The sequence below is a fragment of the Pyxicephalus adspersus genome, chromosome 4, assembly GCF_032062135.1.
Source record: "Pyxicephalus adspersus chromosome 4, UCB_Pads_2.0, whole genome shotgun sequence".
NCBI lineage: Eukaryota > Metazoa > Chordata > Amphibia > Anura > Pyxicephalidae > Pyxicephalus > Pyxicephalus adspersus.
In genome coordinates this window covers 41,844,185-41,862,000 of record NC_092861.1, presented here as the reverse complement: position 1 = coordinate 41,862,000, position 17,816 = coordinate 41,844,185, and the positions used below count along the sequence as shown (strand labels likewise).

The 17,816-nt window shown below is 35.9% G+C and overlaps 2 protein-coding genes across 3 annotated transcripts in view; one reads left to right on the top strand and one right to left on the bottom strand.

Moving 5' to 3' along the window:
- Positions 1-12,838, top strand: part of P2RY14 (purinergic receptor P2Y14) — a 22,679-nt gene extending 9,841 nt beyond the window's left edge. For both annotated transcript variants that reach the window (XM_072407959.1, XM_072407958.1), the window contains one exon: positions 8,250-12,838. In XM_072407959.1, the coding sequence (XP_072264060.1) occupies positions 8,763-9,770 (1,008 nt within the window). In that variant the 5' untranslated portion in view covers positions 8,250-8,762 and the 3' untranslated portion in view covers positions 9,771-12,838. The remainder of the gene's footprint in view (positions 1-8,249) is intronic.
- MED12L (mediator complex subunit 12L) overlaps positions 1-17,816 on the bottom strand; it is a 203,543-nt gene that overhangs the window by 118,928 nt on the left and 66,799 nt on the right. The window lies entirely within an intron of this gene.

Sequence of the window (17,816 nt, the reverse complement as noted above, 5' to 3'; positions counted from 1 at the left end):
ACCATATCATACAATATTTATCCTCACATTTGCAATTATAGTTATACTATACTAATAGTTATTAGTATACCATTGTTAAAGAAATACCAGGCTGTTTAAAGTGAAAAGCAGAGTTTCTGAATGTGCACGTATAAAGGGGTGAACACCATCAGCCTGACAAAGAGGAAATTGAGCCATACCACCTGAAGGCAAGGCATGACCACCTTTACTATGATCATACTATTCAGCCACAGCATAAGCAGGGAGTAGTGTTGACCATGCATCTTCTCCACCGGATGCAGAGCTGGGGGTTTCCAAGTGCTGATAATGCACTTTTTACCTTCTTCTTTGCTATTACCACAAACTGGCTATGAGAAGTTGGCAGATTTATTTGATCAAATGATCACTGACTTACTGCAGGAGAAAAACTGTAGTCATGTACTAGTGTTCCTCCTTTAGGATATTTAGGATAAGGAAGATAGAAGAATCACCATGGAGGAATAGCAGTGATACAGCAGTCAGGGGACATTAGACAGGGAACAGCAATAAGCACTGATGATTTTGCAGGAAGGTCTAAGCGGGCTGTAGCCTCCAGTGATGGGGGTGTGGATAATGAAGTGGTGGTTGTGGGTACCACTAAATGGTGAGGGCACCTTTCAGAAAACTGAAAGGAGTAGCAGACCAAATCTGCAGCAAAAAAAGCCGGGAAATAAGTATCAACTACTTTGTATATAAGGAAGCACAGTGCTTTGTACTGCAAAACTCAGTGTGAGCAAGTCAACAACAAAAGTTTACATTCCATATCTATACCATCCTCACAAAAAAAAGACTTTATTTCTATTTGTTTTTTTTTTATTTTTTTTTTTATTTTTTTTGCCCCTATATGTCTCTCATAGCAGTATTCAGCTCCACATGCTGTTCTTTGACTGTAGCCCTAAATATGGCTAAAATCTAACAAGATACATCTCCATGAACATTTAATTAGATTCATAAGCAAGTTTGAGTTTGCCAAATTTTGAACAAGGAAAACTACCTATGATGCATGATACAACAATTTAGTAATGTCATACTTCCTTAAAAGTTTTTGTACCTGTTCAGATTTTGTTGTTTTTTGTTCTTAAAGTAAATAAAGTACCATAACTATCTTGGTAAGGCTGGCTGGTGTATGTGTGCACATGGGTGATTAATAATGGGCAGAGGCTATATAGGCATATGTAGCAGGGTAAGGTAAAAGTTTTGTTACCAGTTTTGTTTAGTAACTTATCAGCAATGTGACTATACAGAATGAAGAGACACTAATAAAAGTGCTGTCACATACATTTTCAAAACAAAAGATGAGTAATAATATCATACTTGTACTGATTCAATAAGCAGTTTCCATAACTTCAGTGTTCTCAATCAATGGTTATTTTAGCAGGTACTTTTTATGGCTGAAGTCTATTTATCATAAATTTTTTGTTGAAAAATACATTTATAAAGCATTTAGTTACTAAAAAACACATATACCCAATTAAAGGACAATAGAAATAAATGGACACATCAAAGCAAATACGCTCTTCATCCCTAGTACAGGAAACCTTTCAGGGCGGAAGTGTTCTTCCGCTCCATGGCGCATGCGCAGTCCACATTTCAGGGCGCCAGTCCCTACCTTTTTAAAGTGCCATACTTGTCAGCCACAATCCAGTTGCCCTATCTCCTAGACAGCACCACCATCTAGCACCTGTTCTCCACACTGATACATAAGCTCATTTCCACCATCCATTTTTATATATCCACCTCCAGGTTTTTGGATATAATCTCTTACTCAATATCCACTTTATCTTGCTCTCCCACTTTTCAGCTATTTAGCAAAGTTTCTTCTGATCCTTCTCTCTACCTTCAACCATAAATCCTGATGAGTGCTGAACTGTGAGTACTTACCCACATATATATATATATATATATATATATATATATTACCCATACAATGTTGTACATTTATCAGCTTTGTTTTATTGCCACGCCTCATATACCTACCAATAACTTTATATAATTATACATTTTTCTGGTATTAAATTATACTAGTTGAACTGAAGATGTCAATACAGGCGAAACACGTTGGGACATCACATCATATCATGATTGTTGAAGCACCAATGCTATAGGATCAATATTGTATAGATCATTAGTCCTTTATCTACCTTGCCCCCCCCCCCCCCTCCCAGATAGGAGGGTTTGGGACAAAATTGTCTGTTTTTTAACCGAAGATTGCTATGTTTATACTGTTTGTTATATGAATTAAATATAACCTACGTAAAATACACCAATGTATATGGCTAAGCAAAATATATATTACCATGGGTTATATTTCTGAAGGACATTTGGATGTGTTCAGCAAGAAATGTTGCTGTGGTTAAAGGTCAGGTTGGTCGTTTCCTCTGTCTTAAGAGTACAGACATGGGTATGTGGTTTCAGTATTTCCTTTTATGCTTTGATTGGCTGAAAAAAAAAAAACTCAGTCACTGGTTTATGGATGGCATTGTAGCATACTTCCTGCCATTTAGCTGAATTTTTATAGTCATTTCAGTGCCTATTGATTTCTTTATTTGCTGGTGTTTAATATTTTTCAGTTTTGCCCACAAAATACTATTGGCCAGTGATATATAATTAGTAAGATGTGGGAGGTAAAAAAAGGGGTAGGTTGAATTGCAAATTTGAATATATTATCTGCACAAGATAGCAATGTGTAAGAATTAATTTACAGCAGTACATCCACAGTTCTGTAAGAGGGGCAGTACTGAATAGGAGGTGCGTACTGCAGGCCAAGCTGTTTTTTTATTTTTACATATGTTGGGTTTCAATTATCTACTTTGCAGAAGGAAAAACGTTATCAGAACACTATGACTGCTAAAACAGCTGCCTACCAACATTTCTAACTGCTTTACGTTGGGCCCTCTGGCTTTCATATTTGAGTCCCTGGACAGGATACATTTTTTTCAGTGAAGCTGGGTGATCCAGCAAACCTGAAATGGAATTCCTAAGTTAATTGCTATTTGGTAGCAAATGTTTTAAATCTTGAACCAGACCCATTTCAGGTTTACTGGATCACCCAGCTTCACTAATAAAATTGAATCCTCTCCGGCTTTGTAGAGCTTTAATAAACAAAGTCCTCTGACTCAAAAGTGTGCAACAAAGAATTAATGTCTTCTCCAACAACCTTAATGTTCTGTATACATCCTTCAGTTGATTGATCTAAAAAGTCCTAAAGTAGGTGGGTCAGTATAACACCTAAAATTTTAAGAACAGGCCAGCAATTAGCTATGGGGTCCTGTTAGCAAATTCCGCTGAAGCTATTAAGCAAGTCATTTATAAAAAATAAAGTAATGGGAAGCAGGACACGTCATGGGGGACATGTATTCATGCCAAACATATAGGATATACAACAGAAATTCTTTACGTTACAGGCTTTTGGAATGCAATAAAGCTGCGTATAGTGTCATGGAAAACTATGATTTTCACTACAGATAGTGCAGTATGGAATTGGTAAGCAGTAAGACAGTTTTTACCATAGAGAATAAGCCCATCCAGTCTATCCTTATCTAGCTTTTATTTAATCTATGGAAATGTCAAGTCCTGTGAGCATCAGTTATATAATGAATGGTGGTTTTGGTGCACGCTGCTACTGCTCTTTTTTATTTAGTGTATATATATATATATATGTTATTATAACTATTATTAAAAACAGGATTTATATAGCGGCAACATATTACGCAGCGCTGTACAATAATTAGGGGTTGCAGGAGATGAATAAAGACAGTGACAAAGGAGGAGAGGACCCTGCCCCGAAGAGCTTAAAATCTGGGAGGGGGGGGTGGAACACATATTAGGAGGGGAGATATGTAGTGGTGGGAAGTAGTGTAGGGGTTTCAAAAGACAGAAGAAGATGGGTAGGCAAGTAGGAGTGAATAAGACAAAGAGATGCGGCAGAAGAAGAGCGGTGGGGCTGATGGATGAGTCTGGCTGCAGCATTCATAATAGGAGAGAGTCGGGTTAGTGGAAAACCAAAGAGGAGTAGGTTACAGTAGTCCAGCCAAGAGATAAGAGCATGTTCAGAAAGTTTGGTGGTCTCTGGGGACGGATTCTGGAGATGTTGCCCAGGTGAAAGTGACAGGACCTGGAAATGTTCTGAATATGGGGGGTAAATGAGAGGGCAGAATCAAAGCCAACGTCAAGACAATTTGGAATGTGAGGTGTGATGTGTGTAAATATATATATATATATATATTAATTAATTCAGTGGTGTAATAATAACATTTTGTCAATGAGAATCAAAATATACAAAATGGAATATAAACTATAAATTACCACCCCAATTTAGTCATACAATTTTTAAAATGGGCAATACTATGGATGGGCAAGGACTTAAATGTGACAATAATAAGATTTAAAAAAAAATCAAGCAGAGGGCAGCCAACAAAACTTTCTGTCTGCTTTTTGATTATTTGTACTAGTATCACAGCTTGAATGGGTGAATAGGACTTAATATAGCCGAATTACAAATCTGCATAACATATTATAAAAACTTATCTCCCAACACCTCATTGTCCCAAAGTAGGTCATCTGCATTAAAAACACGATTCATTCCTATTTAGAGTAGTGTTAGTAGTAGCCATATTGTATGGTTAGACCATCTCTCATGGAAAATCTGCCATAGAGAATCCTCCTGGTTTGCTTAGCAATTAGAAGTTCTTAGTACATCAAAGAAACATTCTCTGCACAGCATAGCTCTGCATAGCTCAGGATTCCTGAGAAAGTGTAGGCAAGTAACTGTTTCGGGTTCTTTTTTTAAAACAGGAGTTTGCTCCTATTAGTAATAATAGTGTGGCAAATCTATTGAAGAAGAAGGGAAATTTTGACTTTTATTCCATGTAAGCCAGTATCTGTCTACATTTATGCATGCCTGCATTTTTTTGGAGGGTGACATCATGGGTCTGTGTGTGTTAAATAAGATGACAATCTGGAAGCACACTTGGGGAACATAAACACTGTGGTAATCCTGGTACATTCTACCTAAATGGCTGTTTTACAAATGTATACAAACTTTAAGTTGATGAAAAAACTCTCTACCTCTTTTCTCTTGTTTGTTTTCAGAATTTTTATGTTGCCTAGATAAAAACGTTTGCACATATATATAAATGAACTAGGTGGCTATAGACCACACTCTCGGACTAAAGTCAAGTTGAGAGTTTAGTCTTTTGCAAAGTATATTTGAAGAACATTTCTAGCTAATAATAAATATATCAAACATGTTTATAATTTGTTTACAACCAGTTTCTGAATAAAACAGGATAAGTCTTCTTTACTGTTAACCCCTGTTATACAACCATCCAACTGGAGCATTAGTAAAAATGCTGTTGTTGCTTTTGTAGCAGAGAATACTACAGTATAAACAAGGGCTTGGTCTGCTGGTTACCCAGAGAGCTAAAAAGCTGTGAGGTCCATACTCCTACAGAGATCAACAATCATGCACTGAAAGAACAGCAGTGAGCTGGGAGGTCAGAGGTTCTTCCTCCCAAGTTTAACCCTTGATGAGTCTGTTTTCTATCACTGAATGGCATGGGAACTCACTAGAATCTTGATTATTTTAACATGAATTTGAGTAAAGAGCCAAAGATCATTAACCTTTTTCAGTGTAACAAACTTCAGCCTAAACTCCCATTCTAAAATGTGACATGTCAAGCAGATGCACAAACTCCTCCATTTCTCTTACCAAAGCACCTGTTACGCTTTCAGTGGTAATACACCATAATGATGTTGACTGGTACAGGAGCTGCAGACAGGAGTCCTTATGTTTATCACCCCATATTCATTCAGAATACAGCTCATGTCACTTGTTTGGGATGGAACATAGCCATATTGTCCATTAGAAGTTTTTGTGGGACCCAATTAGTTTCTACTTCATAGAGATCTGTAATCCTACGTTAATTCTGTCATAACTTCTACAAAACACAGCAGGCAGCAGCTGCTTGTGCAGAAAGCAGAACACATTAGGCATGTAGGTATATTATTATGTGTAATTGGCATTCAACACATTTCAAAAGAAATAGTTATGACTGAAATTGTTAGCAGGTGTGTTGTTTAGAGTTGACCTAGCATCACACATATTTTCATGTTAAGTGTAATATTTATTGCCTCACACAGAGATCAAACCCTGCTGGATTGATAAACAACTGATCAGAAAAGACTAGATACTTTCCAATGGAGAAGCGGTGCGCTGCTCATTCATCCTCCTCCTTTCCCTCCCCATAGAACATAACGGCACTGTATATATGCTTATTCGTTCTCTTGTTACTGCAAACAAGAGAAAAGATGATTTTCAGTGACAGAAATCTGACATTTATCTGACCTCTGTATAGGGCTTTTTTTACTTTTAGTTGAATTCTGTGTGCTCCCAGGCACCCTATTTAAACTGTAATGCATTTTTTAACTGCAGTGCCTGATGAATATTGTGTCAAGAGTTCAGTGTGGTTGTGGAGGGGTTCTTCATACCGCAAGCCAGAAGCAGCATGTCACTTCCAAGAATTCTGCTGCAACCACAATGCAAACACAGCTGTGTGCTTGCATGCAATAGTTCGGAACCACTTTCATAGAGTTGAATGGGAGCAGTTGGAACTGTGGAACATACGGAACACTGCTCCGGTTTACTGCAAGTCTGATGGGCCTTACTGTATGTAAATCCTGGTTCTGATTGAAATCTTGACACTTGGTACATTGTTACAATACTGCAGTCTAAATACTATGATAAAGGATAAATAGCATGCTAAAACCATCAGTTCAACCAAGGCAAACTAACCTGGCCTGCAGATCAAAGAACAAAAAGGGTAAAAAAATGGTAGTGAAGGTATATATTTGTCACTGATAACAGGGAGGGGAGGGAAACAGAAAGGGTTATACTCAGGACCAGGCCTCCAGTGACTAGGGAAAAGGGAATGGTCACCCCTAACAGACACCCTAACCTAGCCCTAACTCCTAACAGTATGAGTATCCCCTGATGGTGGGAATGCTCATACACAGGAACCTAGTCCCTACTAGCCCTGTATAGCCCTAGGAATAGTGTCTGGCTTGAGACTGCTGGTTCATTCCCCTATGAAGGACCCAGTGTCTTCCTGAGGCCTAGTAAACAACTAAATAACCACAAAACACCAAAACACCAAAAGTAAAGCAACTTATCTTATTAGCAGATATAAACAGGAACTCATGATGGCACAACACTCCAGCTCTTCACATCCCAGCAGTGAATATCAACCGCATAGCATGAAGTGTGAGGCCAGACTAAATGGAGGAGCAGTAATGACCACCAGCTGCACCTGATACAAGGGGAGTGGTCATTACAAACAACAACACAGAAACAAGTAAAAACAAAGAGACTGTCAGATAACCTCACATGCAGCTTGTCTGACAGATCCTCAAACTTCAGTCACGGAAAGGACTGTGACAGTACCCCCCCCCTTCTACAGGTGGCCCCCGGACACCCAGGACTGACCTTATCCGGATTAGCCCTGTGGAAAGGTCTCACTAGACGACTTGCAATAACGTCAGTTGCTGGAACCCACATTCTCTCCTCCGGACCGTACCCCTTCCAGTGAACGAGATACTGGAGAGATCTGCAGAGAATTCGAGAATCCAGTATCCTGGCAATCTGAAATTCTAGAAGGGACCGTGACAATATTGTGACAGGTATTTATATATGCTGCAATAAAGGTCCACTTAAAACTGAACTTTCATTGAAATAAAAAAAAATCCCCACCATACCTGGCATCTATTGGGTCCCACGCCATCCTGGATTTTTTTCTTTGTTCCCGTGCGGAGGAACTGGGTGCGGTCATATTCTTCCTTCATCTTCTGGCTTTTGCCAGGCGTTCTTGCACTGTCAGATGTTGCCAGCACTGTCAGCACCGTCATTGCACTGTCCCTTTCTGCACATGCCTGATCTCTGGCAGCAGCCCACCAAGTGTTTTTTCTTTTTTTTTAAAGGTATTTAAAAAAAAAAAAACATTTTTGCTTTATATAAAAGCAAAAATCTGCTCTAAAGGGCTCTAAATTCTACTCTTATATAAAGGGCTCTAAATTCTACTCTTAAAAATAAAAATTATGTTAATAGGTCCACTTTAAAGGATTAAAATGTAGGCTGAGGGGCAGTATAATTACATTTTTCTGTTTTTAAAGGCTACTCCTTACCCTGGGAAACAGTTATTGGTTATAAACTACAATGCTTTTCTTTGTCTTTGCAGCTCCTACTGGAAGCAATCAGAGGCCACAGAAAACATTCATGTAAGAGAAGACGAATCAGCTTTGAGGAAAACTTTTCCACCTGGATAGAGATTCATCCACTGGGAAATCCACTCATAGCCTTTAACACTAGATGTTCAATACAAAAAACCACCACTAAATTTATAATGCTTCAGAAAACAATTATTTGAAATTCTACAAATACAACAAAGAGCTTTTGTTCTCTCTGGTAATGGTTTGGATAACAGCCATATTCTGAATTAAAATGGATATAATATTAAAAAACACAGAAGACTCACCCTGATGTATAAAATACAAAGCAATCAACATCTTAATTACCCCGGATTTAGATTGTTTATTGCATTTTATCTGTGCCTTTTTTACTAAAAGCTCACAAATTAGATTGGGATCCATTAAGAGCAAAGATCAGTCCTCCTTATCATTCTCTACATATCACAGTATTGTTAGTGCACTAATAAAAAAGTTAATTTAAAAAATCCTTCTTAAAAATAAAAATGAATAATTTCACAGAATCTATTTTGAATAATTCAGAAAGTAAGTGCCATCCAAATGCAGATGTGGTTACCAAAGTTCTGCCCACCTTGTACACTTTAATTTTTATCATCGGTTTCTTTCTAAATGGGATCAACTTGTGGATTTTCTGCTATATCCCCAGTAACAGGAGCTTCATTGTGTATCTGAAAAACATTGTGGTTGCCGACCTTTTAATGACTTTGACATTCCCCATAAAAATAATAAACGATGCTGAATTTGGAGATGAACAATTACGTCTGTTTGTTTGCAGATACTCAGCAGTTGTTTTTTACCTTAACATGTACATTGGAATCATATTTTTGGGGATTCTTGGATTTGATCGCTATTATAAGATTATGAGACCCATGAATAACTCTTCCTTTCAAAATGTATACCACAGTAAGGTTATCTCAGCATTAATATGGGCAGGCATGGCTTTTATTTCTATCCCAAATATGATATTGACTAACCAAAACAATGACGACACAACAAAGCTAACCTGTGCCAAGCTTAAAAGCTATCTGGGCATCCAATGGCATAAGGCTTCTAATTATATATGCATAAGTATATTCGTTATTGTGTTTGTGCTTCTTCTTACATTTTATGTTTCAATATCAAGGAAAATATACAGATCTCATCGAAAGTTTAGAAGAGGTTCAAAGGCTGGCAGAAAATCTACAAGGAACATATACAGTATTTTAATTGTGTTCTTTATCTGTTTTGTTCCCTATCACATTACCCGAATTCCATACACCATAAGTCAAACTGCCACCTATGGTTATAGCTGTCAATATAAAAACAATCTGTTTTATATCAAAGAAGTGACATTGCTATTATCAGCCGCCAATGTATGTCTTGACCCTGTCATTTATTTCTTTATGTGCCAACCTTTCAGACAAATGCTGTTTAAAAAACTCCACATAGAGGACAAACTTCAAGAAACAGAAAAGACTTTTAAAGTGTCTTCCACACAGCCAGGATTAGTATAACATAGATCCATGCCTGGAAACTATGTATGGGAGATAATTATGAGGACAGTGAGAAATGAATGGAAAGCAAATGTATAAAATAAACAATTTATTTTACAGATTACGTGAAAACTGGATTGTTAAACTTTTGTTATAATGTTTGTTATAATGACCACTTGCGAAAATTCTCTTTTTCTGTATCTGAACTTGAACAACGCAACATAAAAAATGCAACATATTTACAAAATGGTCACCCTAAACTGAATGTGGCCATTTGGGAACTATTAGGTGAGTATACCTAAACTACATGATGAGTATACCATATAATAGTTCTCAGGGGTTTACTAATTTATGAATGACTACAACCATTTCATTCAGTTAAACATGGATAAATTAAGTATTTAGTTACCAATAAATGGGTATAAATGCAATTTCCTCATGACATTAGGTTATTGACTAGGATTTGACTACATTCTAAATTTCTATAAAATGCTATAAAAAAAACAGGTTATAATTTTTTAATCCAGGGGGCTGTTTGCTTCCTGTGTAACATTTTTTTAGTCTTAGGCCCTGGTCTATGTTGCTGCCAGTCCAGGCTTACAATGCAGTAAACTGATAAATTCCATCTACCTGAGATATATGTAGACTCATTTCCAAAATTTGCTCAACCCCAAAGTTGAGACAAGAGACATACTCATGTGGATAGCACAGCAGGCTATAGCAGCCAATTGAAAATCTGCATATTGTAAACCTTTATCAAGTTACATGCTGTGTGTTATGGCAATATACATCATCACTGCTCTTTGTGTATAAAATGTGGATTTCCTATAAACAGGTTGTCTTGGAACGCACAGTAAACCTAATAATTACAAATATTAGGATAAGTCCTTAGACGTTCCTGTAAAGAGATGAATTCTCTTGCACATATCCTGTGCCAAGGAGTGGTCTTGGTATGCAAGGTTCACTTCTGTAGATATGACTATGAAAGGAAACATATCCAGAGTAAATACAGCTGTGGAAGAACACAGACTTGGATTCTGTACTCATTGTTAGATGAAACTGACAAGCGGTCACGCTTTCATACTCCTCATAGAATTACCAGGCATCCTGTAACAAACGCAATTACCTTTAATTGTAATAGTAGCAAAGTAAACAGTAATTATCAGTCTCATAATAACAATGGTACGATTAGGAGACACATTGCAGTCACTGTAACAAATGGAAATTAATCGCATAAGAAGTAAACAGGACATATTTCAACTCTTGTAATCCTTCTCATTTAGCTACAGGCTGCCAGATTATTTTGTAACAGTGGAATTGACAACAGGGAAGGGAAATAACAAAGAAAAAGGAAGAGGGGAAAATAGGTAAAGGCAGAGAGAGGGAGACAGAAACATTAAGCTGCCCTTTTGGGGTTCTCTCTGTACATCAATAAGCTAATGTTATTTATCTACTATGTAAAAAATGTATAGGTTTAAGGTTACATCAATGTCAAAACGGATGTTTTACACCATACAACAAATTAGTATATTGAGTTAAATCCAGTAGCTGTAAAGTTCACTTCATTGCAAATGTAACCAGTGTATGTACTACAATGCTTTGTACTATTAAAAATAGACCGAAAAGCGACATTTTAGGCACTAATCATAAAGCAAAACGTAACTTTTATTTATAAACATTAAAAGCAATAAATTAGTTTTCTTATCTAACAAATATGTTCTAAAATGCAACAATCCCCAAAAATGTTAAAGCATCATGTTCAAGTGTACATAGTCTCACAAATATTAGATTTGACACTTTTCGCGGACTATTTTGTCCGCTTCCTCTGGGATCAACTACGAGACCTGCAAATACAGTGATTATTTTTGTAAACACTCAAAAATATATTGTACAAATAAACATTGCTTTACAATTAATTAGAGATATAAAACACCTTAAGTTGTTTGAGTACAATAATAATCACTGTGTTTGCAGGTCTCATTGTTAATTCCTGAGTAATCTGATATTTGTGAGACTATGTATACTTGAACATGATGTTTTTAACCCTTTTGGTATTTTTTGCATCTTAGAAGTTATTTATTAGATAAGAAAACTATTTGATTGCTTTTAATGTTTATGAATGACAGTTAAGTTTTTCATTATGATTAGTGCCTAAAAAGTTTCTTTTTGGAAGTACATTTGCTATACTAGCCGGGATGTGGCACATAGAGTGTAATACTGAGAATCTGACCATGATAATAGACTTGCTTTGTATATTTAGTTTAAACCTGTGTCTCAAACCAAATGTAGATATCCCTGTGTCCCTAAACTACTAACCCCTCTTGGCAAATACTGCGTATTAGGATTCCAGTGGGTGGCTTGTCCTATGACCAAATTACAGGTTTAGAATAAAAGTTCAGATTGTTCACTCACTGAGCACTCTGATCCCTATGCTATAATCAGTGTATCTAGATCTGCCTTTGCCAAAGATATACTCTGTCATAGAGGTTCCTCTAACCAATGAGACCACCATCTGCCAATTATAGCATTTTTATGAGGTGGATTCATGGTGTATAGTTGACAAGCCAAAGACACACAAGCCTTACAGTTACAACACAAGCCTTGATCAAAAAGCTCCCTGGCCACACAAAAGTAGGGATGTATGGTATGACAGAAATAGGCCAGATCGGCATCGCTGATCAACAGAAAATGCCACAGGCTTGGCACAGGCATTAGTTTCTGGGTAAACTAGCAGAGCAACTAGCATGACCAAGTATGATCTGGTACAGAAACTGGTAAAAACTAACTTTTAAGCAACTGCTAACTCAAAACTCAGTTTTTTTTAATTGTCTGATGGCTTTAGCAACATACCCTTCCTTACTTCCAATTTTATACATTAGCACTCACAGTATAGTCTATGATAAAAATTAGGATGTCAGCTTAGCCAATACAGTTCTAAAGTACTGTAATGTAGTCTGATACTGTGTAATGTAGTCTGGTACTGTGAAAAATACTTCATATTTTTGTATTTGTATATATTTTAAAGCTTTGCTGGATTATGTTTTTTGTATTGTTTATTACATACGTATTATTAAAGTAAGTGGACTTACTTTGTATCCTTATGTTATTTCCTGGGTAATCCTAGATCTCTCAATCCTGTTCATCATTTTTTTTTATTTAACAAAGTTTTACAATTTAACAAAATTGCAAAAAGACCCTCTATATTAATGTTGGCTCACCTCCCCTCAAGCCCTCAAAATGGTCACGGCGGCCATCCATTGCATTTGGTAGCCAATTGTGTGTGGGCCTTAAACGCTCTGCTCATAGTATGAATGAGAACTTCTGATCATGATATTCATGATAGAGCAATTATGTTAAAGCAGTAATTTAAACATGAAAATAGATACCTGTTTGCTTTATAGAGTGGTGGCTCTTTAATGAGTCAGCAAGATTCACTTAAATTACTTAACTTAATGTTCCATGTCACTTATTGCTAATTAGGTTCTAAAATGTGAACTATGTTATGCCGCCAGAGTGTTAAATCTGGTTTCTTGCTACCCAAACTGCATTGTGTTCTTTAATATTTTTATATTCTCATGTTATTTGAGCAACAGCTAATGAAAATAATATATAAGAAAAGGTGAAATTCATTGTAAACTTATATTATTCTGCACAGTAGCATATTTATAATACATTGTACAGAAATGTTTTAAGTGTATATACCATGATACAGATGTTTCTATTAGCAGAATAAATTAACTAAACAAAATAATAAAATTAATTATCTTTTAAAACTTTTGTACGGTTTTTACAGTGTATAAGTTTATGGGAAAATGGTTGATATACAGTTTTAAATATATTCAGGTGGAAAATGTCTTTGTCTTCAATTCGGGGGGCACTGTTGGTTTCTACAAAAATCACGGAACCCCTGAATACTTAAATTGAAATATTTTCATGATTGTAACATACCATGAAAAAGTATGATAGTGTCTTTCAGATTCCCTCTGTTTGGTTTATTTTTTGTTTTCTTTCACTTTTTTTATTTTAGTTCTCTGGCTATACTTTGGAAAGGGATTCCAAAGGAAATCCCTTAGTTCAGTGCTGCTTCCACTATCCCCTTACATTTTTATACTGTCGTGAGCTTTTGTTGCTGTGGGTTATGCAACAAAAGCTTTGCATGCTGTGCTTGCTGATTTTTGGGCAGGAGAGTGGGGCTTGCTTAGTTGTTTACAATACTCTTAAAAACACAATTTTGGTGATCTATGCAATTTTATACTACTTTTGGTCTTGTCTGAGCTCATTCTAATTTAGCTGATACTCTATTGTGCTAGCCCAAAACCATGTAGCCTCTTATGCGCCATAAGGTTGGACAGCACCAGTCCACATTACATTTATTGGTTCAGCAACAATTACAGCCAATGAGACTGCGAAATGCAGTATAAGTCCAGGGCCATGTGTCCTTGAAACCAGGGTTTACCAATGCCCTCATACAAATATGTATAGAATACAAAGAGAGGACGTTAGGAGTAATATATATAATAGAATAAACATAAAAAAGTTCCATAAGAAAATCTTTAACTACACCTCTTTATGTTCTGTATCCTGTACATCTGGTTTCCACCAGACTATACCGGTGCTTGTCAGTGCATTTATGTAATGTCACTGCTTACTTGCTAACTTCAGAGTCAAATAAAGACAGCTGTTAATCCAGAGAGGGTTCTTGGACCACATCAAGATAATTCCTGTTAATGCTAGGTTGCTGGGTAACAGAATCAGACCTAAGTCAATAATCCTTTCTTGCTAACTTGCACACTGAAGCCTAGAAAATAGTGTACACCAGCACATGCATTCCTAGTAAACACAGCAAACACCCAAAATCTATACTGTCAATGTATTGTAGAATAATGATAGGCTAATGAATATTATCCAAGCATGAGATCAACGACATTTATTAGCCAGATGCCACCAAAGACAGCTGCCCTGTTGGTCAGCTCTGCTGCATTACAGCCTTTTGGTGCTAGGCAGATCGTAAGTGTTGCAGGGTGAGATTTTTTCTTGTATTTCATTAAGAGTATCTCTTGCTTACAAATCAGAAATCTAAGACTTCAATCCTCATGCTTTAATGTCTTCTCTACATAATTGTTTTTTAATTTTAAAAACTTAAGACAAAAAACATTTCATCTTAGCTTTAGCTGGTGGCAGGAAATGTGACATATGGTGAAGAAATATTAACATATTGCAAGCAGGCATTATCATACTTATTTTATTATTCCTCCACAACACATGTGCTTGACAAACTTAAATTATTGCAGGACAAGCAATTTGCATGAGATGAAGGAGCATGTTTGGTGGAGGACAATTTTTTTTTTATCACTTTATAACTTCACAAGTAGGGAGGCTTTACGTGATACTTCCTGCATGTAAATAACCTTCTCCATCAGAGGAAAGGAATTCTCGCTGAATGCCATTTTGCACGGAAAAACCTGTAAGTGAATGTACCAGCCACTGGGTGCTTACCTAATCCGCACCTGTTTACATCTAAAAACCAACAAAAGGCTACATGATCATATAAAAAAAAAACATAAAGAACTTCCTTCTGCATTGCTAGTTACTTAGCTGCTTGGCTATAGCAGGCTTTAGCATTTTCAAGATTAATTAGATTGTACCTTGTGTAGTGACCATGAAAAAGAATCATATAGCTCTATAGCTCCCAATAATGAAAATTGAATCAGGGGAAAAAGGATTTATACCTTTTAATTTATCTTGTAAAAACATGTTGCAGAATCACGCAGAAAATCCAAGCAATTATGTTTTGTGAAATATATGGTTCTCTCCATAAGGAGCTTCAAAAACAGGAAAATCACAGATTTAATTATGATCCTATATTCCATCTAATTTATTTGACACTAGGCTACCAATCCTTCCTTGCTTTACTTTTTATCCCCAGTTTTCCATCATTGAGACATCATTTATAGTCATGCATATAAAATTAAACTATATAAAAGTGATTTTATTCTACTAAATTTTCATCCAATTCTTAAAATGATTGTATTGGTGTATTTTAATTTGGGGCACCAATAAGTATTACCTAAAAATTTGTGCCTTGGTACAGTATAATAGCTGTAATAGTTGTAGATGTTGGGGATTGTTCTTTGTTTAATTATTTTGTGTAAAATACAATCCTGTTCCCCATCTCAGTAAGATGGTAGTTTTAAATATAACTGGCACAAGACTAAATTAGTCTTCAGAAAAGTTGTCAGTGTAGTAACTGAAATATTCCACAAGATGGTGCAATACAACAACCGGTATATACTAAATGCATTTTCCTTACCTGATGACATTGGACTAAAATATACACTCAAAATATTTATATAAATGTCAGTTTATATTTAAACTTTAAACTGCCAATAGAAAATGAATCTCAGTTAAAATTTATAAGATAGTAAGGTTATATGGTATATAAGTGTTATCAGTGCTACGTTCTCATGTTAATGATATGACAAATTACACTGGGGAACAATTTTGAACAAATTTTATGTTGATTTCAATTAAGCTTATTTACACTAAAATAGGTATGCTGATTCTGAAAGTGCAGTTAGTTTTCTTCTATCACGTCAGGTTTTTTATCTAACTCTTATATCAATGCAATGACTGTAGGGTGGATTTGTATAGGCTATTCATTTACATGCACGACAGTGTGGTCAGAGGTTGTGGGCTGCTCTACATATTGAATAAGCAAAATGTATTTTTCTATTTACACAGGTATTTCCCTTCTTTCAGATCATGTCTGGCTCTGCTGTTTCTCGTCCTAAGTGCATAAACAACCCCGATTCATTTTGTTATATCTGTGTCAGTTTCACCATTTCCAGTCAAAGGGCAAACATCAGCACATTTGTAGAGCAAGCCTATTTGGCATATTTCAAAGTTAAACTTGGTTTACAATGGAAATGTATTTGGGTCAGTCCTACTTCCCACTTGGCCATTCAGTTTATCTTTGTGAAGAATATGCAGACATAAAGAGAGTCATTGAGTTATTGCAATATCACCACTTTGTGAGACAAAGTTTGTTACACAATTTACATGAGGACACAGCACTACTGGTGGAAAAAATAATGCACAATGGATCGTTTAAGATCTAAAGACCCATCATAAGCATTTCAAAAGTAGAAAATACTTTAACCTGGTAAAAGTAAGGGGGGGGGAGGTAAACAGGCTGGGCCCATGTGATTTTATTTTGCTCCTTTTTCAATAAATGATTAAAACATAAGATACCATGGGTGTACAAAACATTTGTTTTTTAATTTTTTATTTTTTTTTTTGATCTTTTTGTTTATGCTGCAAAATCACATTCTCTCCGTATGGTAAAATGTATGTTAACATCATACAATAGGAACAAAGATTACCTTAGACTATAGCATAAATTCTAATTCAGTGTGAAAAATCCCCAAATCGATAAATTACTTTACGTAAGGCAGACATCCCTACGTACCAGAAATGTTCAACTGCAAACCACAGTAGCGTTTGCAGTACTTACATCTGTTTTTTATTAACTGATGTTTCCACAATAGTGCTAAAGACCAAAAGACTCTGTTCATGAAACAAGGAAGTGAAAATTTCCACTTAAACATCACAGGTCACTAAAATCAGCTTATGAGAACTTTTGTACATAGCATGTCTGGGGAATACAAATAAATATATGCTATGTTATCCCTACTAGGAATTACAATTGTTGTAAAGCTCATGTATCCCCTAAGGACTGGTTAAGTGGGAATATTTATTATTATTGTATTTATTTTCTTTATTTATTGTGATTCAAATTTAAAAGACAGCATTCTAAAAGTATTTTTTCTTTTCAGTAAAACATATTACATGTGAATATTTTGTACTTTTACATTATAAAGCAGAAGATTGTTTCTTCTTTTTAGTTCCTGCACAATTATTCTCCTTTAATTCAATAGCTCAAGCTAGAATTTACACACAAAATTGAGGCAATTATTATTATTACACAGTATTTATATAGCGCCATCATATTACACAGCGCTGTACAAAGTCCATAGTCATGTCACCAACTGTCCCTCAAAGGAGCTC